General features: G+C 47.2%; 1 protein-coding gene across 1 annotated transcript; it reads right to left on the reverse strand.

Annotated features, from left to right (window-relative positions):
- Window positions 1-995: 995 nt before the first annotated feature.
- LOC144179918 (disintegrin and metalloproteinase domain-containing protein 10 homolog) lies at window positions 996-27,581 on the reverse strand. The gene is made up of 7 exons (XM_077708338.1): window positions 27,541-27,581; window positions 26,864-26,982; window positions 25,118-25,407; window positions 22,539-22,766; window positions 15,551-15,703; window positions 13,763-13,955; window positions 996-1,207 (listed from the first exon to the last, which is right to left on the reverse strand). Exons 1-7 carry the CDS (start codon window positions 27,579-27,581, stop codon window positions 996-998), a joined length of 1,236 nt encoding a protein of 411 aa, XP_077564464.1.

Consider the following 27,581-nt stretch of genomic DNA (forward strand, 5'->3'; position numbering starts at 1 on the left):
AAACATGCCCCTCGCGAGGGGTACGATCAAATGCAGAGCATTTCTGGGGGCGCACGACGTTAAGTAGTTTGTGTTACGTTAATGTTGTTGCACTTGTGGCAACTGCTGACGAGAGAGCGCTCATCAGCAGTAAAATTGGCAGCCTCGGCGCACGTTGACTACGAAAGAGGGGAGAGAGTGTCCTTGAAACGTGCCTGGGCGCGCTATCGAATGTTGATCGCGCCGATAGCGAAACGTCTGTGCCGGTCATGTCGAGGCGAGCGATGCGGACAACTACGGACGCCAAGAACGGGTGACATCGTGAGTTAAAGAAATGCTCTGCACTTAAAAGTGTCAGAACGGTACCAAGTGCCGCTGGTGTTTTCTACTCCACAAAATCTTGGTCGCCTGTGTGCGCAAATTTCCGGCAAGCCCAAACCAAAAAAGTGCGAAAAGAAGCATGCCAAGCGCTTCGTGCCCTGTGACGTCGGGGTATTCTACGAGATACCGCTTTCATGCGGGAAGGCCTACATCAGCCGGACGGGCTGGTGTGTGAATGACCGGGCACGTGAGCATAGTTCTTCTCGTAACAATAATACGCGCGCGCATTTACCCGCGCATTGCGAAGATTGCAGGCCTGTCAGTCATTTGGAAAAATGCAGACCTTTCATTGAGCAGATTAGAATTCTTGGCAGAAGTGATAATACAGTGGCGAGGGAGCTCTTGGAAGCGTTTTATATTAAGCAGAAAAGGGACAAGTGCGTCAACGATACTTCTGTGCTTTTGCATGCCAGCAAGTTTGAATTTTTGAAAACGTCACTTTGATCATGTTCTCTGATTGATGCGTTCCATGTAGTGTACCGAAGTGCGCGTGCGCATGTTCCTGATGATTCATGTATAATTATGAGACGATGGCTTTATAAATGTTAGTTTCAAGTGAGTGCTTGTCCCGTCGTCCTTCTTTACTGTCGTTGTCCAAGTCGCGCTCTATGTTTTTGAATATCGTAGTCGCGCGTCTATGGACACACGCAGGGGCTGTTCACCTGTGCCCCGAAGCTGTGTCCCAACTCGTGTGTGAAGGTCACCTCGGAGACACGAGCCGGTAGGCGCACGTTGTTGTTGACGAAGGTGACCACGCCCGTGTTGAGGCTCACACGGCCCACGTAATCGGCCGACGCGTGCACGCCCAGGTCCGACTGAAACTTCTCGCAGATGCCGCCGGCATTACCTAAAGCAGCGGACGATGCAATTTATGCTGATGAGACAGGGTAACAGCAAAGGTACTGTGGAGCCATTCCCTGTACCGCTACGAAGTGCGAAACGTCAACGTGAAAAACAATGCAAAACACCAAGCAGTAGTTAGTGCGCCTGTTGGCTTCCGTCTCTCGTCTATGATTTTTTATTTACTTCTGCCGCGTTGTGTACGTTACGTATAGTAGAACCTCGTCCATAAGCTAAAAAAACGCGAGGAGAAAACATACTATCAGAGAAAACGTATGATTCGAATTAAAGAAAAGCAATCTAAATGCGAACATGACCATTTATTGGCCTTTTTTGTGTACATGTCTGTCCACGTCTGCGGCCGCATGCTGCGGCCCTTGGAGAACAAGAGCTCCTTTTATAAACAATGAAGACTTTTATCCGCACTGAGATTGTCCATCGCGCAGAAAATAACTCCACACCGCTACCAAGCCGACTACGGCCTGAGCACATCTGACCGCCGGAGACGCCATTTGTTCCGCCCCGTCCTCACCGCCATCTTTCTCGGAGGCTTCTTCCTACGTAGGCGCAACTTCGTTTCGGGATTCCCGCTCAATTTCTTCCGAGGTTAGCGTTTCGCACGTTGGGACGTCGTCGTCGATGGCCACAAACTACTCAACGCGAACTTTGCACCGGTGGACCGCAATTCGTCGCCCATGTCGCCGCAGTCGTTCACGCATGGCGCATCCTTTCTCCGCTCACGCTTCTGACAGACGTCGGAAACCACACTTCTTGAATCAGCTTCTCACTGCTCCCAAGTAACTACAGCAGGCCCAGCACTGCGGGTAAGCCTCACGGTGACCCAGTGGCGTTCCTGGCTAACCTTGCACCCGGGGCCCCAGCAAATTTGTCACCCCCCTCTCATACAAAATGTCAGCCATAATCAGAACAAATGAGCACAATTGCCACTATTTTATTTAATATTATGGTTATTCCGTTTATTTTATTTCTTTTATTTTATTTATTTCCTTTATTTTATTTTCCTGTATTTTGTTTATTTCATTTCCTTTATTTCATTTATGTTAGTTTCATTTATTTTATTTATTTTCTAAATTAGGTTTAGCCACTTATTTTGTTTTGTTAAAATAAAAAGTGTTGAAATAACAACAAAAGACGAATCTTTTTTTACATGGAAATGAACAAAAACTTCGCATGTTTTATTTAAAGCGAGGGCTTTGCGATACACAATACATAATACGAGCGTTCGATACAGTTAACCACGATACAGAACTTATGGGGGTAGTTTGGCAATAATGAAGAAAGACTGATGCTAAAGTTAGCGTGCGTTGCTTCTTTTAATGTTATTTTTTTCATGAATACTCGCTTTTTTTTAGCCTCTGAAGGCAAGCCTTGGTGCAACGAGCTCTGGACGCAGCTCGGACTCGCGGCCTCCTCGACTTGGGAGGCTGAGCACATCGTGGTGTGCACAATAAACGTTTATTCCTCCTCTGAAGGATCCGGGCTTGTAGATTACCTGAATATTTACCCTTACAGAAAAGCCGCTTGTTTTGGTTTTTAGAGCGCTAATGATTGCATTAAACCTATTCGAACTACGGTTCATTAAAATGATCTTTTCTGGAATATACAAGAACTGCTTTAAACGTGTACCACTTTTCGTCAACCAAACAATTTTCAAAAATTTTCATTCATTTATTTATGAATCGGGTTGAGCAGCAAAAGTGGCTTTCCCATAGTCGCAAATTGTTTTTGGTTTGTTGGACGAATGATGAGATGGCACATGCAGCGGGACAAGTGCAATACAAACAATACAGAGATCGCTAACGTCAGGCATGTCGCTATTATTTGAAACAATGTCTGGGACACTTAGTATTATGTGGAACATACAGATGAAGATGTTGTCCTGCTTAGCTGGGTAGTCGCTTGTGTTAAGTAAAAGCAGGCGCATAGTAGAGAGTTTTAGCATAGCATTCCCGTTTTTACGCCACCATATTTGCGGGAGTCGACTGCGCAGCGCGAGAGTTACCGCGAACGGCAACTTACCGGCACAGGCTTCACTGTCGCCAGCGGCTTCCGGTAACACGGTAAACGGTACCGCAAACACGGTAACGATATGCTAAAACTGCCTAATGATCAGAAAGTAGAGGATTCCGATAGCGTTGTCACAGTCCTAGAGGATTTCCAGGTAATGTGGGGGAAATAAAATTGGCAAAAACAAACATGGCACGATTAGGAAATTTTGTAATAAAATACATATAGTGCGTCGAGTAGGTCATTAGAAAATCCCGCGTTAGCGGATGGTGTAAAATAGCAGAAAAAAATATTCTTCTCATAGCCTGCAGTTATGCGAAAGGAAACAAAATCGAGCTTTGTAAAAAGATTCATTTAGAGACAGTTAAAATACGAACGTGTGGATCAGTCGCCGACGTCGATGATCGAATCGAAGCGATGATTCGATGACTCACTGGCTCGTTAGCTGACGGCACATACCCGACGATGGTCTACTCCAAGTAGCCTCAAAATGTACAATATGTACACTTTATTTACATTACGTATTTACAACTCATGGCTCGTGATCGCAAACAAGAGGTCGGGCAAGGCCCGCGTCGAGCGGGGCTCGACGCACTTCTCTGTCTCTGTGACCTCTCTGTCATCGTTCTCTCCGTTCGATCTCCAAAACATCATACTCTCGATTTTACCAACAAAACCCTGCCCACAAAAGGGACGTTACTACTTGAGAGTGAGGATTGCTCATTGATTAGCACATACTCGGTCACTGCTTGGCCATCAGGACAAACAAATCTAGGTGGATTTAAAATAGTCACGTGACCCACCTCTCTCACTCTCATACAGAAACCCAAAGGTATTCCGCAAAACACAAATATAACATAAATGAAAACCAACCAACTAAAAGCAGACCCAACTCCGGTAATCGGCTCTCGGCCGACACATCTCAAAGTATTGTCATACCGTGCACGCCTATGTTTGTGCTCCGCGCCGCCAGAATTCCTCCCCTTTGTTAACACGTGGAGCGCCTAACAAAGCCTGGTCGTCCTCCCTATTGACGGATACAGCAGCCAAGTCGTCAGGCTCAGACGTGTGACGAACTGAAACTTCGCCCAGTAACTCTGAGCAGTGCAACTGTCCCAGACTGAACGTCTGGTGACCCAATGTTTGACCCCTTGACCGACCTTCAGCTCCCGTCCGCTTCGGGAATTCTCGTGGCGGAAATCCTTATTCGAAATCTTACATCGCTTTCAGCCATTATGAAGTTACCGAAGCGTTTGTATGAGTCGTCTCCGGACCCGCTCGCCGGGTGGACACAAAAGCGCGGCGAATAACAAAAGCCTCCGTGGTTCTCCTTACTCCCCTCGCGCCTAACTCAGCTCGGCCGGCGGGGAAACAAACACAATACAGGTAAAGAAGCTGTTACAAAATGTGATCTGGTTGGTTGGAAGACGACGACACCGAATTGAAGACGAGCAGCGACCGCACGAGAAGCGAGGCTCGAGACATCATCTTCATCAAGCGAAGAACGCTAGCCACTCGAACGTCGTCAATAAAGCGGCGTCCTCTTACCCTCGCTTGCTTCCTGGTTTTCAACAATTTGGTGCCGTGACCAGGATGAAAGGATTACACCGTTGGAGACCCCTACCGAAGAAGCAGGCCCATTGAAGAGGACACAACGGTCACGAACAGCGCATCGAATCAGCTCCCGCCAGAGCCATTTCTACGTACCGAGCCCCATCATGGATCGTCCGAAACGGAAGCGTAATGTGCTTCGCGCCTCGACTACAAGGGTCATCAGCGAGATGAAGTCCATGATGGAGGTGACTCCACTACCGACCGGTGAGCTGGCTGAGACTCTTCATATGCTTAAACGGAAAGAGGCTGCTTTAACTGAACTAGACAAAGAGAGAGGACCTAGTTGCCGATGACGAACTAGACGATGAACTGGCAACTGTAGAAGATTACAGGGATTCTATTGCACGCAAGATCTTCCGCGCTGAAAGACACCTTCCAGCCGCATGCACTCTAACGACTAACGGTGTGGTACAGGCCGCAACGTCACCTCAAGAACGAGTTCAAGTTAAATTGCCCAAACTTGAGATCCAACCTTCTGACGGAGAATTCATACGGTGGCCTGCATTTTGGGACCAGTTAGAGTCAACGATACATAAGAACCTGTGCCTAACAGACGTTGACAAATTCAAGTATCTTCGCAGTTACCTGAAGGGGAAAGCGCAAGGCGTAATCAGCGGATTGCCTACAACTAACGACAGCTACCCCTTAGCCATCGAACTGTTGCAGCAACGTTTTGGAAACAAAACCCTCATAATTAACGACCACATGAGCAAACTGCTAAACCTCCCGAAAGCGACTTCCTGCGAAGACTTGAACGACCTTCAGACGCTTCATGAATGTGTACACACTCATGTTAGATCACTTAAGAACCTCGGAGTACATATTGAGTCGTACGGCATTATGTTGAAGACTGCACTATTGCAGAAGTTGCCCTATGAGCTCGTGCTCAGGTTCAACCATTTAACGTTAACGACGCCACAAGCACAGGGAAAAGAACAGGCTGGTGAAGTATCGAAGTTACTTTAACTTTTGAACCTGGAAGTGCGAAGTCGGGAGATCACTTCACTAATGACGGGATCAGACATGCCTGCCAGGACAAAACCACCCCGGAACCAGGTCAAAGAAAACATGCAAGGTTCTTCTTCCGCACTAACGTTAACGATATCCCGCCATGGATGTCTTCTCTGCGAATCGAACGACCACCTCACAGAAGACTGCCGCGCTCAAATTACATTAGAAGAAAAGAAAGCGAAATTGCGAAAACAAGGTTGTTGCTTTCGCTGCGCAAGGCACTTTCACCGCGCCAAGAATTGCAAAAATGCAAGAAGCCTCTCATGTCGGAATTGCAAAGGACGCCACATAACTTCCTTGTGCGATCCAAATTGGAAACGACCAACACCAGAAAAACTGACGACTATGTCCACATCGACGGCTGAATCAGAGACGTCCCAGGAAACGGCTTTTGGGTTTACAGTGCCTGGAGACGCGAAATTTTCAAAAGAAGTGACATGTTCGCACGTAGCAACTGAAGAGCCAGTGTTTGAGCAGGAAAAGGCTTCTTTGGAGGTGGATCAACCAAGAACTACAGACAAAGGAGGATGTTCCAAAGAACGTCCACGGGCCTCACAAGTCCTCACCAAAAACGAACGAAAAGCAGAATATTTATGCTCCACTTCAGCGCCTGAAGCTTCATCGGCTGAGACACTTTGTGCAAGATGGAAGCATGGAGAGCACCTTTTTGACAGACCATGGCAATTAGGCCGCCGGAACAAAGACCTGCTCTTGTTGAGCCCTGCGGAAATGACTCCAATGAAGTCTCCAGTTCTTCTCGACTACGGAAGCACCAATCAATCGCCAATCCATTGCCAGGTTCAAGATTTTAGCCAGCTGAAGCCAACCAGATCCATATTATTGCGCCGGCCCGGAGCCTGTTACAAAATGTGATCTGGTTGGTTGGAAGACGACGACCCCGAAGTGAAGACGAGCAGCGACCGCACGAGAAGCGAGGCTCGAGACATCATCTTCATCAAGCGAAGAACGCTAGCCACTCGAACGTCGTCAATAAAGCGGCGTCCTCTTACCCTTGCTTGCTTCCTGGTTTTCAACAGAAGCTAACTGAGAGATCGCTAATCCCAGGCATGCGATGTGGCTAATACTTGAAACAAGTCTGGGACACTTAGTATTAGGTCGAACATACAGATGAAGATGTTGTCCGGTTTAGCTGGGTAGTCGCTTGTGTTAAGTAAAAGGCGCATAAAGATCGGAAAGTAGAGGATTCCGATAGCGTTGTCACAGTCGTAGAGGATTTCCGGGTAATGTGGGGGAAATTAAAATTGACAAAAACAAACATGGCACGATTAGGAAATTTTGTAATAAAATACATATAGTGCGTCGAGCAGGTCATTAGAAAATCCCGCGTTAGCGGATGGTGTAAAATAGCAGCAAAAAATATTCTTCTCGTAGCCTGCAGTTATGCGAAAGGAAACAAGATCGAACTGTGTAAAAAGATTTATTTAGAGACATGCAAAGATTTTGGAGAAATTTTGGCAGAGACATCGTGAAAACTCAAGCGTGGCTGTTTTGCATTGCCTTTGGTGGTAATGGTTGGTCTTTGTTGGAGTGGAAGCCTGCTACTGTGACATTCATTGATTGATTGTAGGGTTTTAACGCGCCGACGCAACGCAGGCGATGAGGCGCGCCGTAGTGGAGGGCTCCGGATTAATTTCGACCACCTGGGGATCTTTATCGTGCGCCGAAATCTCGTACACACGGGCGTTTTTGCTTTTCACCTCCATCAGAAAAGCGGCCGCCGCGGCCGGGAATCGAACCCGCGACCTCGTGCTCAGCAGCGCAACGCCTTAGCCACTGAGCCACCGCGGCGGGTCTGTGACATTCATGTGAAAGGCACGGGTGACGTTGGGTGGGGGAGGGATTGCAGGACCAGGATATTTTGTGCACGGGTTCCCCGAAAGCCAAACATTTCTTGGGGCTTACCTTACTGCCATTTAGGTTCGCCGTGGCGGCTGCTAAAAGGACCGGTACTAGAAAAAGATTCATTGCAATTGAGAAACGAAATTTTCCACTTCCCCTGAACCGGAGGTCGAAATGATGTTTACGTCTCCCTCTCTCTCCTCGAGAACGCTTTGCTGAGAGAATGTGGAAAGGGGTGTCTCCACGTGCAGGTGAAGCACCGACGCTACAGTCCACAAGTTTCCCCGTATACATCTTTTTCAGGTCTCACGGAGAGCAGAGGACAGCAACCCAGAAATTATAGGAAACGTGTGTGTCTCCCTTTGAGTCGAGATTTCGGCGCAGAAAAGCGCTGCCGGGGACACGCATCTTTACTGTCACCCCCCTCCCCGAAAAAGCGGTTAGTGGCCTAGCGCACGCTGTGTGCCTGGCGTGTGCAAACACGACGTTTTCCCCGCTGAACAGGATAGAATGCAGCAGAAAGTGGTAACTTAAAGAACCACATCATAGACGGTACCACGAAACCACGACATCTCAAACTAGAGTGCAGCGTATTTAGAATAGCGTGCGCGATAGGGTTACACGTTCTGCGGCAATCGACCATTTGTGTGTCCCAACGCAGCGGTGTCTGAAGGACTAATTCAGTTGTGCCTTTGCGCGTTTTTTAATGCACTTTATAAGCGACCCCAAACCATCCACCGCCGGCGGCGGCGGCGGCGGCGTCCGGAGTGCTCCTCTATATTTAAAAAAGAAACAGCATCCGGCGCCAGGTTTCGATCCGAGGACTTTGCGGCCGCAGCGCGACGCTCTACCGACCAAGCCACGGACGCGACGGTGATATCAGTGTTAGTGACGCGCCTTATATCTTTAACGCATTCAAACTACGTCGTCAGCGGCGTGCGTTGGCGACTCAGCGGCGTTATAGCGGCTTGATAACTGCGTGGTGTACACGTGATACTACAAACCCGATGGAAGAGATGGAAGAGAAGGCGGCGAGGCGGTGGGCTGCGGGGGCCGAGCGCAAGCGCCGCAAGCGGGCCGACAACCGTGCATTCGCACTTTCACATTCTCCCCCTCGGGGAAATGCGGGGGAATTTTTTTTTTTAATCCGCGGAAGGATGGTGGATGGACGCGTCGCTACGACGGCTACGTATTTTTTAAATCATGTAGTGCCTGTGAGGTGTATTTTGGTATCGGTGGCGGTGTTTAATTATACTTTACTGGCAAAAAAAATGGCTTCAATCAATGCTGTGGAGGTGGTTGGAAAGCAAAGATTTAAACGACACCCACAACAATTGCCCATGCAACGTCACTTGAATTCACCCATGTGGCTGTACAAAGAGTGAAACCAGAGATTCTGTCAGCCGTTACCGGGAATACGCGGGGGCGGAGTCCCGAACGGAGCAACAGCGTCAGCCACGGCCGGGTTAGAGTGGCGTACGCCGCCGCTGTAGCCCGGCCGATAGTCGGCAGGGAGAAAAAAACGGAGAGGAGCGTCTTTGGAAGGGTGAGACAGGGGAACCTAGCCATCCTGATGTGCTAGCTTGGGGCTACAGCACTGCGCGACACAACCGCAGACACAGAAACAATGGGGCAAGTGAGCTTAATGATTCCCATTTAAACCGATTTAAACTAGTTAGCTTAGTAAGTTTGAGAATTCCCAGAAAGCTGAGGGAACTTTTATAATTTCTTTTTTTTTTTTTCAGAACCTGTTGCTGCTTTCGCCTGTTGTAATACCTCTTAAAACAAAACTGAATTGGCAATCACCAATTTAGAAAATGGGGTCCCATTCGTGGCAAGCAGTGCGCCATAGGTAGCGTTTCTCTAGCGGCCAGATGTCTGTATAGGGTTTGTATATTTTTATTTTTCCGCACTGCAAACCAACCCTTAACGTATGTTTGCCTTACGACCACTTAATTCAGTCGGGTGTGGTTTACCCTGGAAGTGCTGTCGAACAAATTAATCAAGCCGAGCAAAGGCATCGCGGAATGGACGCAAAGCTGCACAGAAACAGGGTCAAAACCACTTGCGTTGAAGCACACGAGAAAGTCGTACCGTGGACGCTGCCACCGGTGATCAGGCACACCCGCGCGGGAAACGCTGGGAAATTTTCGGCGCCATCTCTAGTGTGCTCTTTGAGTGAAACCCGCCGTCCCCACTCCCTCCCCCCGCCGCCTCCTCCGACGCTTTAAGAGCTTTTTGTACTGCACTCCACGAAAGTACCGTTGACTGGTGAAGCTAGAAAGCTTTGCTTTAATAGAGAGTTTTAGCTGACCGTTTTCGACGCTCCGCTCTGGTATCGGCGGCCCGCTCAGCGCAACCGGAGCCAATGCCGTTCGAGGCCAAGCGCGCCACGCATGCGCAATGGCGCTTCCGCTTGCTATCTGAGCGGAGCGGACCGTGAAAGACGGTCAGCTAAAACTCCCTAATAACTCCGTTTGCATACTGCTGCGGGCAACTGAAAATATAAGTCACCATTTCATTTTTCAGTACGCGGTACGCGAGAACGCAAGCTCGTCCCCGCCCAAACTTGAGCTCCCGTTTATAACGGTGGGCGCGCTTTAGGGCTGCATGCTTAGTGTTGTTGGTTATTGCGAAGAATTAAGTTGTAAACATAAGTATGTGTGCTCCTATTTGTGTGACTCCACTTCTAGCTGTTCGGTTGCGGGTGCGTGTTTCCGAACAAGCTGCCGTGCAGGTTGACGACGTCCGTCATGCCTTGAAGGATGACTCGTGGGCAGTGTGAGAGTTGGGATGTCTTAAGCTGGCGCCATTAAACGCTAGCTACAAATAAAGCTTATGTTTCATTATGTCCAAGAGGTATACGTAGAGACATTGCCGAGCGACAAAGTAATTACACTGCCGCTGAGCTTCTCTGTCGTTTCCGTTCGTAACACCATAATCAGTTTAACACCCGATCAGTTCGGTCTGTAGCCTCTCTCAGAATCGTCGGTTTATTTGGTTACGCTTTAAAAATATAACGCACTAAAAGGCCACAGGGACTCGCCAAGGTGGCGCTCAGGGGTTAAAGCATTGTGCTGCTAAACCAAGGTACGCGGGTTTGATTTTGATGGAGGCGAAAAGCACAAACGCCGGTGCGTTCGAGATTTCGGCGCATTTCCCAGGTAGTCAAAATTAATCCGTAATCCTCCACTACGGCACGTCTCATCACCTGTGGACCATCGGCGTGGTTCAAACTCTTATTCAATCCGAAGGTTACAGAGTTCATCTAGCTCCAGGCTGGCAAAGATGTGTTGTGAAAGGACATGTGATAGTTAGTGCGTTCCCAACCCATTGTGTAGTTTGTTGCCTTGTAGTTTCTGATCCTGCGTTGTTAGAAAACAAAACGAATTGCGAATTATTGTTTGTGTGAATACACAGGCACTACAAAATTGCACGGAACCGCTTGCATATTGCTTTGCCTCTTGGACATTTTCATATTACCATGGGCAACTGCTATAGCATCAAGCACCTTTTGAGTATTATTCCTTTGTGTTTTCTTAAGAACAAGCCAAGTGACTCATGCCGTAAAGCACAGTTCTGAAAAATCAATTGCAGTAAGTGTACTACGTTTCATGTTTGAGATCGAGTGTTATCAATCTTAAAGTTTAGGCTGATTATTTTCACAGTGCATCATTTCAAGAGACTGTTGGTACTGTATTTAGTAATCAGCGTTCATTTACCATTGTAGTGAAGGATTTTTTTCCGTATTACAGGCGCTTCAACGTAGAGGTGTTTACCGTGTACAAGGGGCGGATGCAACAAACACAACAAGTCTTCCAAGCTGGACAATTTTACAGTAGAGCTGTTGAAAGGATATTATGATATCTGCAGAACGGCGCATTACCGAGGAAAAGGGTCCCGTTTCCATTTATCTAAGTGCTTCTTTTTTGTAGGCATCTCATGCAGGTGAAAGAAGCATGGAACGGTTCGCGCTTTACAAGCTTTTTTTTGTTTACTATTGTGTTTGTGTTGTGCTCATGGGTTTAAGTTGCAAACAAACTTATTTCGTATCCTTGCCACAGTCAGCTTTCTAGTTGCCAAATTGATGTGGATAATCAAAAAGTAAATAACGAGCTTGTGTGCTGTGGTGCCTAACCGTATTTCGGAAGTTACGTCATTGCCTCCCCAATTTGCAGTTCGTTTATTGTGTGCAGTGACGTTATGTAATTGCTCAGAATACATGGACGCTCCAAATTTTGTCATACAAACCCACCTTAGCCAGAAAATTTGAACCTTTTAAATTTATTTGCATTGTAATGCCTGCTCAAACGCGTTGAAATTTAAAATTGTTGCCCAAAGAAGTAAATATAATTGTCATAATCAAATTTCTGTCAAATGCTTACTTATCGACTTGAAGTAAAAGTGTTTTTTTCAGAATGCTTTGCATGGATATGTGCCTATACAAAGAAATTGGGAAGCAGATTTCCTTCAAATTATTGCAAATTTTATTGAAAAGCTGGTAATGAATAACGCGTGCGTTACAATTATGCCGAGTGTGTATTTCGCCAGTTGATTTGCTGTTTAATTTCTGTTCTTGACATGTCATTGCGCAGAAAATTATTTATGCGTGATCGTTAAATCGTTTTGTGTAGAATGGCATGTATAAAGCAAAAATCTGGCTGCAGGGCAACTCACAGAATCGGCACTGGCCGTAAGGACTGGCCAGAAAACCAGAATTCTGCATGGAAACCTCACGGTGTGTACGCATAGGCAGTGTAATGGCAACATGATTTGCCGAGAATAGTACAATATTGGCCATAAAGAGATTGGTCGATTGTTGGCTTGGTACCTTTCCATACACCAGCCAATAATGGCGGCCGGCGTGTTGCCGAGCTCGGACACACTGGCCACTGATTATTTGCCATGCTTGGGCTTGGCAATTTCTGTTGGAAATGTGCCTTCACATGCCACTCACGTACATAATTTCCAATTCATGGCGCACAGGGGATATTTTGTGTAACAACAGTGGTTGAACTCGGGACTGTTAGGTTAATAAGTCGAACGCTCTACCGACTGACCCATCCCGGCGTCTAGGCGAAGGAAACCACGCAATCATACATGTGCAGAGAACAGCCAAACTGTGACGCAGCTATCTTAACCTTTATATCGCCACCCCAAATGAGGCGAGTCTTGGGCCGTCCAGGCGGGACGACGGTATTGCAGGGACTTCTAGTTTATTGCTTTTGTGCGCGTCATCTCATTCCCGCGTGCGTTCGAGTTCGCCCCTGCTATTTCACTTCCTGATCATGCCTCCAGGTGCTATACGCTCATGACATCAACCAGACAAAATGCAGCGAGGCTAGTACGAGTACATGCGCATTGCGTGTGGTTTTGTTTTGGCACTGTGAATTAAGTTTTCTGTCGTTCGATAAAGAAACATTACGTTTGCGTTAAGACGATAGAAAATCGACGACGGATCCATAGGGTGGCAGCACCATCAGTTAAAATACCAGTTTAGCAGACCCGCAGCAAATAGTTAGGGACGAAACCTTCGACAAACTGGAGCAGCCGTTTCATTCCTGGTGTTACGAGGACCCCTACATTTACATCCAAAGCCCAGGTCTCTCTGATATACCCTGGGAAGCAAGACAATGATATCTTAGTCAGCAATCATTCAGCAAGTTGAGCAAGCGATGATATCTGATTAAGGAGTCAGCACAGCTCCCTTATCTCTTATGCACGCACCACTTGGCAAATGAACACGGAGATAATTGAACGTGTGCATATTGTCCCTAGAAGATGTAGACAGCGGCCACATTACCATGCTCAGTATTTCCCAGTGATAATGTCCACAATGCCGCCCACGCGTGCTCGTGCTTTGATGGCTAAGGCCCCTTAAAATTCATATCGTATATCTTGATTTGTGTCGCCTTTGTCCTAAAGCAACTCGCCTTTTCACACAGGCTGTACCTTAAGTTTCTTTTTCCACGTCCCGTTGCGAACGGATATACAGGCAACAGTCAACCGTACATGATTATCGAGAGCTGCTCGGAAGAAGGTTACCCACCGTTCGGTTCTGCGACGTACGCGAGGCCAAGGGTGCCACCGGGGAAGTTTCGGTGCGTCAAAAGGTACGAGGCGCAGAAGTTGTCGTGATTCACCTTGGAAAGCTCGAGAAGGGCGAGCGTAGCGTCCAGGGCGTCGCTGCAGAATGGGTTCGACAATTTCGACGGCAATGTGCAGGCGCTCGAATCGTTCACCTGCACAGCCAGAGAAGGGATACGCTGCAGTTTCGGGCACGAAAGACAGCCTGTCAAAATGAAGGTATGCGGGGACTCATGTTTACCGCAAACTGCTTGGCGAAGGGATTTTGCGTTGAGACGACACTTCACGTGCGCACTTTGTTCCCCACGCCCCCTCACACTTATGCCTAGGCAAATACACGAATACACCAACGCTAGTAAGTTCAACTGACGGGTACACCAATGCGCTGTCGAATAGATCAATGCGTGAGAGTGCCACTCCACGGGTTTGAGTGCCACTCACGGCTTGTGAGTTTGAAGATACCGAATAAACCTAAAATGTGGAGAGTAGGTGCTCGTTTATACACCTTTGAGATCGTATGTTATAATCGTTGTTGGGATTAATGTTGGGAACCCGAAGGCTAATCCTAACCACACGCAAGGTAACGACAAACTCATTGCGTGGAAAGCTGCGGGCACTGGTAGTTACCGTTTTTTGACCTACGGGAGTAACGTCAAACCTAACGTCTGAAAAATTTAGTGTGACTGCGTTACCTAATAAACCAATGCTGGCAAGAGCATCACTGTGATTATTAATAACTTGGAAGTGATAGCTGCATCCACATGGCCACGAGAATACCCGGCTGACTACACACTACCAGCGTCACTGTAACAAATCAATTAGGGAACGCGAAGTGAGAAATTTCTGAATATATGTTCCGTTATAATCTTGTGCCTGCGAACACAGCAACTCCACAGAAAGAAAACTGTGGCGTCTGTAAGAACTGACAATACGATGAAGTGTGGTTTCCTTCACGAAAGCCCGAGCAACTGAAAAATTATTGGCGGAATGTTAGTGATTATCTGAATAAAAACGTCATTATTTCCTCCTTTCTAATCCTGTCATCTAATTTGAACTCTGTGCAGCGAAAGCCTTATGGCCGTCCAAGTATCTCGATTTAAAGCAGCCGAAAGTTTTCACCGGCTGCGATACAGATATACTTTGATTTTTTTACAGAAATAGCTTATCCCGAGCATTTCTAACATATTCTGACCGCATTTTTGTATCACGGTGCTACGCGGGTCTGGACAACGCTGAGTGCAAGAGCCGCGGGTTGTGAGCTGCCGGGTCTGTAGCATGCATCACATAGTGTACCCTGAAGTAAGATATAAAAATTGCGGGTCTAAGCGCTGTAAGAAATGACAATCTTCCCGGGAATAGGAGATAAGGATATGAAAAGTAAAAGTGAGGTACCGAATAAGTGATAGACGGCTTTCAAAATAGACAACGCCAGTCGTTTGTTCTGCAGACCGAGTAATACGTGCTATATTTGGTGCCAATAATATTAGTGTTACAATTCAGCAAAACTGAAGATATTACCTACTACGCGTACTCTTATGCAGGACACTGGGAGATGAAGTAGAAGTAGTGGCTGGAGTAGCAGCAGGAAACCGCGAGTAGTACACTGAGAGAAAGAAGAGGTTGAGACGGTCGCCCTTCGACTGCCGAAAAGGACCTATTCACCAGGGACTCCGGCCTCAACCCTTAGCTGTAAATAAGTCCGTGCCATCTGTTGAACCCGCAAAACCAGCGTTGGTGATGATGAGGATACCTGAAGGCGCTGCACTGCGAAGGCGATGTCGGTAATGCCGTTGAAGTTAGTGCGGCTGAAGATACCCGAGGCCGCGTTGACGTGCGTGGCCACGAGGCCCGTGATGGCCGCGTGTGCCCGGGTTGTGTCGCCGTTCATGTCCGCCAGCGTCACCTGCGGCCGGGTAGCAGCTGCTGTGCAAGTTTGCATTCCCCGCAACTCGCGTTATGAACCCGCGTAGCTCAAATCGGGGCCGAAGATGTACTTGATCAACATAAAATGCTCCGTGGCCTTTTGATGGAAAAAGAACACTTGTGTGGTACATCGTTTTTTAAAGACGATAGTCTTTCTTGGGCCAGTTAAACCCAGAAATTTTGGTCTGTCTGTATGTATGTCTGTAACTCGATTAAGCCACCCGGCCAAAGTAAAACGTGTACTGCGCAATAGTCTTATATACTCACAGCAAAATGTAAACGACTAAGCCCGGTTTATATGTTCATACTTGTCAACTTTGTTGAACAAGAACAAGACATTACGCAAATATAAGACAGGAAATTAGTATACAAGGGATATTTGCAGTGTTCCTTTATTAAAAAATTTCTATATGCTTGGTTTTTCGATAGCAAATGATATTCTACATCTACTGCAGAACAACGCGTACCGCCGGCTGTTGCCTGCGCCACCTCTGGGCGGCATATGAAAAATCACGCGGCAAGAGCAACGAAAGGTTCCTTTAGCTAGGTTTCACGTTCTGCTTGGAATGCACGTGGAGCACTGCAACGCGCTTCTATAAACCTTGAAGTCGGCGGCCTCAATTCACGCGTGTCTCCGCTGTACCGCAGCGCTGGCATCGAGGAACCCGGCCTGTAGCAATGGAACGCGATATATTCAAATCGCCTTCAGCAAACCTTTAGTGTGTTTACTTTGGGATGAGCGCGACGGAACAGGAACAGCATGAGAGGTGAGCGGGAAAGCGAAGGGGGGCATTTCCTTGGCAAATGTCTACAAAGAATATCGTCTTTTGACGACATTTGCAACGAAACGAGCAGATCCGCGGCCAATTTTTTGGAGCGTAACTTTATTGGGCTACGTTTACAAACATTTTAAAGCGGAGCTACAATGATTGACACCGTACTTCGTGGTCTTCGTCGCCCGATGTGTATTTAAGTGTGAGGCGTTCCAGAGCGCGAGAAATTCTATAGTATGCGCTTCAACTCGGCAGTATTGAAAGGGAACGAGTAGCCGCGATGGGGCTCATGAGCTTTATTCCGGAACTCAAGCTGAAAAAGGGTTAAGCTCGGCCCCTGGGGAACGAATGTCGTCGACGAACGTCGCCCTGCTCGGCAGACTCTCAGCGATCGCAGATCTCCTATATTTTAATTCACTGTACAAGGCAAGAACGGAAACTCTCCCCAAGTAGTGTTAGTCGAGAACAAGGATGGGTCCGTTCGCTCTTGTGTCGACTACCGGGCGCTGAATAAAATCACTCGGAAAGATGTTCATCCGATGCCTCGCATCGACGACGCTCTAACTAGTCTCCAAGGAGCAGAATACTTCCCGAACCTCGACCTATATTGGCAAATCCCGATGCACGAAGATGACAAAGAGAAGACGGCCTTTGCCACCCGACACGGGCTTTTCGAGTTTAACGTGATGCCATTTGTTCTGTGTAATACGCCTGCCACGTTTGAACGAATGATTGACACTGTACTTCGTGGTCTTAAGTGGAATACGTTTCTGTGTTACTTGCAATGCATCGTTGTTTTCTCAACTACATTTGACCAACCCTTACAACGTCTAGCCGAAGTACTCAGCTGTCTTTCAAATGCGGGACTGCCGATCAACTCAAAGAAAAGCACTTTCACAAGCAAATCTATTAAAGTATTTGGACACGCCGTCAGCAAAAACGGAATTCAACCTGACCCAGAGAAGATTTCGGCCGTTTTAAATTTTCCCCGTCCACAACAGCAGAAAGATCACCGCAGTTTTCTCGGACTCGGATCATACTTCCGCAGATTTATACAACATTTTGCAACAGTTACTTAGGCTTTACATAACCTTCTCCGTCTTAGCATCCCTTTCGTTTGGGCAGGAATTTGCAAACGGGTTTTTCAGGCGCTCAAAGCCGCCTTCACATCGCGGCCCATCTTTGCCATTTTAATGACAGCGCTCCAACGATGCTACACACAAACGCCAGTGGCAAAGGCATCAGTGCCGTCTTGCTGCAACTGGATGCTCAACAGAAGGAGCGGGTCGTCACCTATGCCAGTCGTTCACTCACGGCGGCAGAACAAAACTACAGCATAACGTTGCAAAAGTGTCTCGACGTGTTTTGGGCCATCCAAAAGTTCCGTCTTACGAATACGGACGGAATTTCAGTGTCGTTACCTACAACCGTGCGTTGTGCTGGCTGTCGACACTCAAGAACCTTCTGGACGCCTTGGCGTTGGCTTGTTCATCTACACCAGTACAGTTTTACTGTTACTTACAAATCCGGCAAGAAGCATTTGGATGCCGACGCCCTTTCACGTTGTCCGTTGTCCAAATCGCCAGCCCCTGCCTCCGCATCGAAGCAGTGTGCTCTGCCAATCGCACCCATTCCTCGCGACCATCGTTTCAGACAGTCAACGCATCGACCTTGCAACGTGACGATAGTTACTGTCGTCGAATAGACAGAGTTGAAGGCTCCGCACGACCTCCAAACATCCGCCTCTGCCACCAGCTGAAGAACTTAAAACTTTTAGTGGAGTCCTCTGCTACTACAGCCATCTTCCTGCAGGCAGCATATGGGTCACTCTTTTATCTTGGAAGCTGAGGGCAGTCATGTTAGAGGCGTTCCACAATGACGCGTCGGCTGGGCACTTTTGGTTTGACAAAACGTACGACCGAATCCGCAGTCGTTTTTATTGGCCTCGGATGTCGACCAGCGTGGTAAAATACATTTCATCTTGTGCCAAATGCAAGCACAGGAAACGCACTCTGTCTTCCCCAACTGGATCTCTACAACCAACTCCCTGCGCTCCTTCGCCGTTTGACACAGTGGTCATTGAACTGTATGGGCCACTTCCGCGAACACCTGCCGGCTACGGCTTGATTGTGACGGGGTCGACCATTTGACCCGTCACGCAGAAGCATCTCTGCGATCTGATGCCCTCAGCAACTTGCAGATTTTGTGCTGCAAAATATCATCTTGCGCCCCGGTGCACCTCGCATCCTTTTGAGCGACCACGGCAGGGCCTTCTTATCCCAAATTGTGGGTAAAGTGCTTCGAGCAGCAAATACTGTGCACAAAACTACAATTGGGTATCATCCTCAAACCAACGGCATCACCGAACGCTTTCATCGAACTCTCTCCGACATGCTGTCCATGTATATAAGCCGGACAACAGCAACTGGGATCAGATTCTTTCATTTTTACGTGAGCCTACAATACGTTCGCCTACATAGTGACTCACTGCGACCAGGAGGTCCCTTTCAGTCGAAGGGGTAGATACTGTGAGCGTGTGTAAGAGCATTCAACATAAATGGGCACTTGTTCTGCTGGAGGACACCTTTATTCTGTGGCCACTAGCGGTCAGTTGGTGGGGCCAATCTCTCATTTGTGAATTCCCATTATAATCATCATCTGTACATAATCATTACCATGAGTGCCTTCTCCTGTCGAGTCACCGACGGGCTGATTAAGGCAATACCACTGGTACTGCTGCCGAATTGTGGGGGTCTCCTCTCGCCTTAGATTATATACATCATACATACATATCAATACACATACATACATACATACATATATACATATATACATGCATGCATGCATACATACATGCATACATACATACATACATACATACATACATACATACATACATACATACATACATACATACATACATACATACATACATACATACATACATACAAACCAGTGGGTCGAACCGAAAAAATCGGGTTCGGTTACGGTTCGGGTTCACGTAAATTTATTTTGTTCCGGTTCAGTTCCGGTTCGACTAATGCGATCCGCGGACCGGTTCAGAAAAATATTATCAAGGTGCGAAAAAACAGTTTTGTATACTTTAAATTCACCATAAAACTGAAGTATATTTCTTCACTCGAAATAGTGTTTTTTTTTAAATTAGCTGCAATACTACTGTCAAATTTGAAAATCCAGGCCAGGTGTAACAGAAAATGTACCAGCCTCTTTTTCGCCCCCCCACCTACTGTCGTCATAGAGACTACACAAAGCAACCGCCAAGAGACATGAGTGTGTTATTTATTGAGGCCCCTTGCTTCGTTTTATTGTACTGCTTGGATGTTAAGAATGACCTAAGATATTGCCCATTTTGCTTGAATTAATTCCTTTTAACGTCACTGCCGGTACTGAGTGGCCTAAAATTTGAAAGTTTTTTCGGTGTTTCTCACCACTTCTTCTGAAAACAACATCCTTAACGAGTCACCAAAGGCAGATCTTTCAAATAAGGCAAGGTATAGGGCTTTGTTTTCATGGTCCATTTAGGATCCTTGGGCAAGAATGTAAGAAGACGCGGAGGAAAAATATCGCCAACCACGGGCTGCGCGCCCCCTTCGTGATCGGGCTTACTGCGGCGATCAAGAGCCAATGCTGTCTGCATCCCCATTGCAAAACAACCAACACATAAAGCTTCCACGTAAAGCGCGCAAACACACGCCCGCGCACACAATATGGCGTTTTATTCGCCTGTGAACAGCAGCTTTACCTGTACAGTTAAGAGACTACCAAAGACGCTAGTGGAAATCAGCGAAACCAAACGTACAGTGCGCAACGCTGGGAACACCTGTTAATTCGAAAAAAAAACCCGCCCGCATCTTCCCACGGGGGGAACCCGAGTAAATGCGTCGCAGAGTGGTGGGGGTATCGCGTGAATGTTGCGTAATTGGGCATGGTTTGCGAATGCTTAATTGTTATTTCGTCTTTAGTATTCTTATTTATTGAATGAAGGAGAAGTGAAGGCAAGGAGTGTAAAGTTAAAGTGTGGCTTTATTGCTTGGTGCCGTCAAGCAAAGCGTCAAGTCAAGCGAAAGCCAAGCAAAGACGCCCTTGACTGAATTCCGAACGCGCGCTCCGCCGCTTATATACACACCACCCGCGTTCGAGGGAGAGGAGTACGGGGGAGAGACGCGCATGCGCACACTCCCGTACACAAGTGCGCGAACTTTCCACGCACCCACCACGCCGTTATCACGTGTACACGCCCTGCCGCCGTTACTGTTGAGCGCGACGCAGCGCACGGGTAGCTAGGACGCATGCGCGCACAGACGCGCTCCCCCCGCACAGCCGCAGCTGTTGTTGAGAGCGACGGAGCGCACGGGGTACACGCGCTCCTCCCGCACCACCGCACCTGTTGTTGAGAGCGAGGAGGGTACGGGGGAGAGACGCGCACCTGCGCCTCGACGCGACGCGCATGCGCAGTGAGCGCAGTGAGCGCAATATCGACGAGTGACATCGCGAGCCTAAGAAATGCTCCGCATTTAAAAATACAATCTATAGAATTTCGAATAGACACGTATCTTCGCTTACCTCACCCGCCGCGGTGGCTCAGTGGCTAAGACGTCATGCTGCTATATAAGCCCAAAAACGCGGTTTCCATTCCCGGCCGCGGCGGCCGCTTTTCTGATGGAGTCGAAACGCGAAAGCGCCCGCGTGTTCGAGATTTTGGAGCACGTTAAAGATCCCCTGGTGGTCGAAATTTATCTGGAGCCCTCCACTGCGGCGCGCCTCATCACCTGCGTAACATCGGCGCGTTAAACCTCCTAATCAATCAATATACTCTTATCCCCGTGTAGTACACGTTGAAGAACGTTATTTCTCCGGCCCTTTCGCCTTATTTTCCCCTCTTTCTCGTTTCGTTAGGTTCGCCTCGCTTGTATAAAGCCGATGTCTGGCACCAAAAACAAACATATGCGCGTCCCTTCCTTCCTGCGTACCGTTCGTGGCGCTGTTTTAATTCTTGTGATTATGCATGTAACTCAAAGCCAAAATTTGAACTATACAGCTGCTGCAAATAGGCATAGGCAAATCTAGGGCTTGAACCTCGGCTAATACGCAATGCAACAATCTTGTGGACTGATTGCACTTGCACCGTCCCAATGAGGGAGCCAGAGAGAGAGAGTGTGACGAACGTTCTATTGAGCCTTTAAAGCCACTTGTGGGAGCGTGGTGACAGGCGCACCGGCGACCGCGGAAAGGGCAAATTAGGTGTTTCAAACATCGCGCAGGCTGCCAAGGGTTTGACATTTCTTCCCAACCTTGTGCAATGCTTGCTCGACCAACAGAAACATACCATTGTAACTAGGGGCCTTAATTGCTATACTGGTATGCAGTCATTCAACCATGTTGTGGCTATGGCGTTGCAAGCGCGGGTTCGATTTCCGGCCGCGGCGGCCGCTTTTCTGATGGAGGCGAAAAGTGAAAACGCCCGTGTGTTCGAGATTTCGGCGTGCGAGAAAGATCTCCAGGTGGTCAAAAATTAATCCGGAGCTCTCCACTACGGCGCGCCTCATCGCCTGCGTTGCGTCGGAGCATTAAAAAACCTCACAATCACTCAAATAATCAAATGTTCACCATGTTTTGACCGTGACGAGTCCGTTGGGATCGTTTTGATTTATTGAAAGGTAAAAGCGAGCCAGAGATTGCGAAGTTGATGGCACGTGAAAGAAAGAAGCCCCTAATGACACTTACCAGCCGTGATTAATAACGGGATGGTCGAACCGTTTCGTCGAAAACCGGAAACCGTTATTTCTTTTTTGGGTTCAGTTCCGGTTCAGGTTCAGCCGGCTCATAAAATTATGTTTCAGGTTCGGATTCAGTTCCGGCAAAAATACCGGTTCGGTTCCGGTTCGACACCCTGAACATACATACATACATACATACATACATACATACATACATACATACATACATACATACATACATACATACATACATACATACATACATACATCTTTCCACCTGCACATAGCCGCCTTCATCACTCACCTCGAACAAGGTGTGGTCGACGCTGATCTCAAGATTGCATACACGACGCACGCTGAGTCCGAGCTGCCTCGGTCTCCGTGAGCGTCGTCCGCTATTGGCTCGCTTCGACGATGCATTGATGTCACTGCTGTCGCTGCCGTCAGTGGCGACACCTGACGACTTTGGCGGTGGGGCTAACGAGGCGTGCGTCTCGCGAAGCCATCTGCTTCCCCGGTCTTCCCTTCTGACCTGAGAGAAGTTTTGCAATCGTATTACTTCAATTGCTGCGGGTGCTCTGTTGCTCAGCTATCAGCTAGCAGTTCAGCTATCTGTAATATTCGCAGACGTGGCCACACCGGTTAGATTGCGGCATTCTGGCAAAATTGACGGGTTTGGCACTGTGCGAAAATAAAAAAGAGCGAAGGAAGCGCGAATTATTTTGTTTTGATGGTATTAGAAATAGGAAAATGTTTCGCTTAGGCCAAAATGCTTTGTCTGTTCCTTTTTTCTTTTGTACCCTCATAGAGACAAGCCTTCCTGGTGCCAAGCCTAGCAGCGCTGTAACTCCTACCGGAAGAGTTAACATAGAGATTGACACATTTGGTGTTATAAGCCCGTGCTTCTAAGAAAGTGCTTCTACACTGAAAACAGAACTTTTAGTGATACTTAGTTTCTGACTTACGGTTAACCGTCATTACCATGCTGATTGCTAGGGTTGCGTAAGAGTTTAAATGGCTACTTAAAACTACACCAACGAATTTTCCATCTAAACTTTTTCGCATTAAGTGAAAGTAGCACAAAATAGAATGGCGTCCTCATCTCAGCAAATGGTATGATTTGGCGTATATGCCCATCCAGGTATGTTCAACGGACTTAAAAACTATTGGGCACGAATACAAAAAACAATACAAATACATTCATAACCACTTCTCTACTGAAATAAAAAGAAAGTTTTTGCTCACTAGATAGCTAGCGCCATGTAGTTAAACTGGATAAACCAAACTGCGTTTATGCTTTTTTTTATCTGAGTAAAGACATGACATATTTCTGAAAGAAGGAAACTAGGCAATAAGGAACATCTCTTTCAAGTTATAAGCTCTTTCTATCCGTACACGATGCTTGTTGAGACCGCGGGTCGTGAATTAGTGATTCCCATATGAATGTGATCAGGTGAGTCTTAAGCGACCTATTTGCTGTTGTCCAGGTGAACGTACGGTATTTGCAATGTGTTCCGACTATATCAAACTTTGCAGACGTCTGCAAGACTCCGGTGGGTAGCATGCGCGAACTACGAATACCTTAAGGAAGCTTTACCACACTTCACTGATAGTTCAGCTTGTTTAGCCGTTCTCTGTGACATAAATTTAAAGAGCTTAAATGCCTTCGATACGTAGTACTTTTGTGTAGCATGCGGTTCTTGCGAGGCCTGCGGCATATCATACGGAGCGCTGACTTACAATTTTGTCAATGTATTGCATTAAGAAACATTATCTTCACGCTCAGCTCGAAAATGATGTGGCAGTGAACATGGGCAGTAAGACTTTTTGCATATCATTGGAAAAACACCCTGGTTTTTATAGCCATCACTAAGGTTTAATTACCGGCTGTTGAGCAGAGAGCCCCGGTTTCTCTAAGTCGAAATGAGACAACGCCCTTGTTCCGTTGATATTTCCTGTCCATTTACACATTCTTGTGCCAGAAAACGGCTCAACGCACAAACAGCTCAGTTTTCTGGGCCCGTTAATAATGGATCAGCGCATATATTAGTACGACAGCAAAAGCTACGTTTACTTTGTGTCCCACTCATGTTGCTGTCGTGATGCTGCTGCAAAATGACCCATTTTATTGTCGAATTTACGTTGCTCAGTGCGGGAAACAGGGCAGGTGTTTTAGAGTTGTGTCGGTTCAGTTTTCCTATGGCTTAATTATCTCAGCAGTAAACAAAACTAAAGGGTATGGTTTCGGTTGGTACAGCATTTAAATACCAGCGAAGAACATCAGTTGTTTATTGGTGTTGTATTTTTGTACATCTCGCTGAAGGACGTGGAGAAGGCCATATTACGGCCGCGAATTGAAGGTCAATCTTTGTAAAATAGCAACAATCCAGCAAAGTATTGAAAGCGGTGCCCAGGAAACCCAGAAATCACTGCCTAAACTAGTGCGGGAAACAGGACGGGTGTTGTAGAGTTGTGTCGGTGAAGTTTTTTTGTGACTTAATTATCTCAGCAGTGAACAAAGCCAAGGGGTGTGCCCTCGGTTGGTACTGCATTTAAATACCAGCCAAGAACATCAGTTGGAAATGGTGCTGGCCAACATTAGGGAGGACCGCATTACGGCCGCGAATAAGCTCAATCTTTGTAAAATAGCAACAGTCCAGCAAAGTATTCAAAGCGGTGCCCAGGAACCCCATACCAAGGAAGAAATAACCGCCTAAACTAAAGGTGCGAAACTGTATCCAGTGGTTCCCGCCTGCATTCATAAATTAGCTTTTACGCCCAACCCGGATCGTCACCATGTGTCATTACTTCTGTCAGCCATCGCTTTGTAACGCTAGTCGGCTTATTACTGAACTGGGGATATATCAATGAATGCGCCCATACACGTTGTGAGCGTCCGCGCGGCCTGGCGTAGCGTTTCCGCACGGCGTCCAAGGTGTCCCTGGCGGCACCGTGCAGGCCGCATCCGGTGCCGTCGAAGCTCACGTCCCGCGCCGAGTAGATGAAGGAGTGGAAGGAGGGCCCCAGGGGACGGGAGGAGGCTGGCCAGGAGGCGGGGGAGTGGAAGCGGGAGGCGCGTTCCACGTAGAACTCGTCGCCTTCGGGACCCATGGAGATGCGACCGCTGAAGACGCCGTCAATTATGGCGCCCACCACACGACTGCCGGGGGCCCCTGGCAATGGAAATCATGGACCCCAGTTGACAATTGTTACACCAGCAGTAAGGGTTACACACAGTGGTAAACGGCAGGACCTAAAAGGCATATTTGCGTAAACCCTTCGTGCCATGCGTATTATGTACACACAGTCTAAGTTGGCTTCATTTAATGGAGGCGAACTTGGGGTCGCACTAAATGATTTGCAAGGAAACTTACATTGGCCCAATGGGCCATGAAACGTCCACTGCTAGGGGTCATGCTGAGGCATAGGAAAACAGCCGCATGGATTAGGGAACGGACTAAGGTGCAGGTCATTCTATTTCAAATTAAGCAAAGGAAATGGACATGGGCTGGTCACTTAATGCAAGTAACGGAGAATAGATGGACCATCCGTTTGACAGAGTGGCTGGAAAAAGACCGCCAACGCAATAGGGGTCGGCGGGTGTTTTTTCTTTGCCTTCTTTCTTTGAAAAATCATATTCCAGCCACCACATTTTTCCCCTTTGGTTGGCTTGGCTTTCTTGACTTTCTGCGCCCTTGCTTCTGTTTTCATTCAACCAGCTCCTCTTTTCCCATACTTATATATATATATATATATATATATATATATATATATATATATATATATATATATATATATATATATATATATATATACATGTGTATATGGATGTGTGTGCAATAAAATATTTGAAGACCTATTCCCCATGTTTTCTCCTGGGATAACCCCGGATAATGTTTCAAAGTTTACTTCATAAGCTTATGAACTCAGAAATAAGCTAAATAAGGAATTCGAGCAACCCTAGTTTCTCTCCTGCACTCGTTAATTGTTGCATTTATTGGGCAAGGACCGCTGTAAACGCTCGTAAATGAAGTACCGTCGAATTTACATGTGAAGTACACTTGTCCTTGCCTTTGCAATACCCTTCTCCGTGATATTTTCAATAGCTTTTCTTTCTAGTTATTTGAGCGGAGGTCGACGTAAACCAATTTTCTCGTAGCCTAAATATTTTCTGACTGAAATAAGGCATACATGAGGCAAGTTCACATGGACACCTTTCACAGTTAACACTCACTTTGACCGTACAATAAAAGTGCGTCGCAAGTACCTCATTCTGAGAGAACTTACCTCGTCAGATCATGTAAAAGCTTTGCAATAATCTGCGGTGGACAGCTTCAAAGACGGATCGATTGTGGAGTCCGCGATGGGTGGCATGAGTTGATCAGCACACGCGACATCTTTCCAGCCGTATACTGTTTTAGGCGTGCTCAGATTCACTGCATTATTTGTTTTATGTGTGCTCCTTGAGCTGCTGTTAAATGCGCTTCCATACGCTCCTCCCTTGTGACCCTATTTTTTGGGGTGGGCGCATTGTCTTTTGTGGGTCATCAAGTGAAACCGTGCTGTTGTACGCAATGTGCCACTTTGCTGCCTTAAGGGAGTAGTTAGGGTTATGTGACCGCATCGAACCTTCAACGTGTCCGGAGTAGAGGTGGTCGAGGCTGGCTCGGACAGGGCCACGGGTAGTCACCAGGGTGAAGTCGTCGGAGAAGGCAGAGCGGTCTTTCACCAACTGGAGCCTGAATATCCTGGCGGCGCAGAGACACACGTGCAGAAAAAAACCTTCAGTCTCAAGAATAAAATGAGACCACAAAAAACGTGAATTTCGCGGGACATTATGACGTGAGGAAAGCCACCTTCATGCTGTTGAACGTAGTCTGAAGTAGTTTTTATCAGGTTGTTCTAACGTTTGCGCAACGAACTCATTTCCTTACTTTCCTTAATTAGGCTTGTAAAAGCGGCATGTGTAACACAGAGTTACACATGCCGCTTTCGTGCTTCGAAGTCTTTTTGAGAATGTAATTTTAAACCTGTAACAAGAACCGCCATTGCAAGTTTGTGACAACTATGACTTTTTGTTGTGTTAATTATCACCGAATATTTACTCTCTTGATGGCGAGAAGGGGCATTTGTTTGAACGCTTGGAACGTAGGGTTTAAAGTTAGACCCAGGAACCCCTCCCCCATAATCCAAACCTTATTCTTAATAAACGGCGAAATTAAGTTTACGTATCGGTACAACCCCTAGAGGGCATTGCACCGATCAATGCAGCTTTTTGAACCCCCCAGTAGATCTTCAGTCAGCACTTGTGCATTCCGCTTCCATGAGGAATACTTGCCGGATCCAT

Source organism: Haemaphysalis longicornis, unplaced genomic scaffold (genome assembly GCF_048455015.1).
Source record: "Haemaphysalis longicornis isolate Haplotype H1 unplaced genomic scaffold, Haemaphysalis longicornis Haplotype H1 scaffold_4, whole genome shotgun sequence".
NCBI lineage: Eukaryota > Metazoa > Arthropoda > Arachnida > Ixodida > Ixodidae > Haemaphysalis > Haemaphysalis longicornis.

Bases quoted from the DNA above. Each gene is read 5' to 3' on its own strand.
- LOC144179918 (XM_077708338.1), bottom strand. From the start codon at position 27,581: ATGGATCCGGCAAGTATTCCTCATGGAAGCGGAATGCACAA. The intron at 22,767-25,117 runs GTATGGGCGCAT...AACTTCTCTCAG, and splicing joins CGCGCGGACGCTCACAACGT to GTCAGAAGGGAAGACCGGGG. The intron at 15,704-22,538 runs GTGAGTGATGAA...ACCCGGCCGCAG, and splicing joins TCGACCACACCTTGTTCGAG to GTGACGCTGGCGGACATGAA.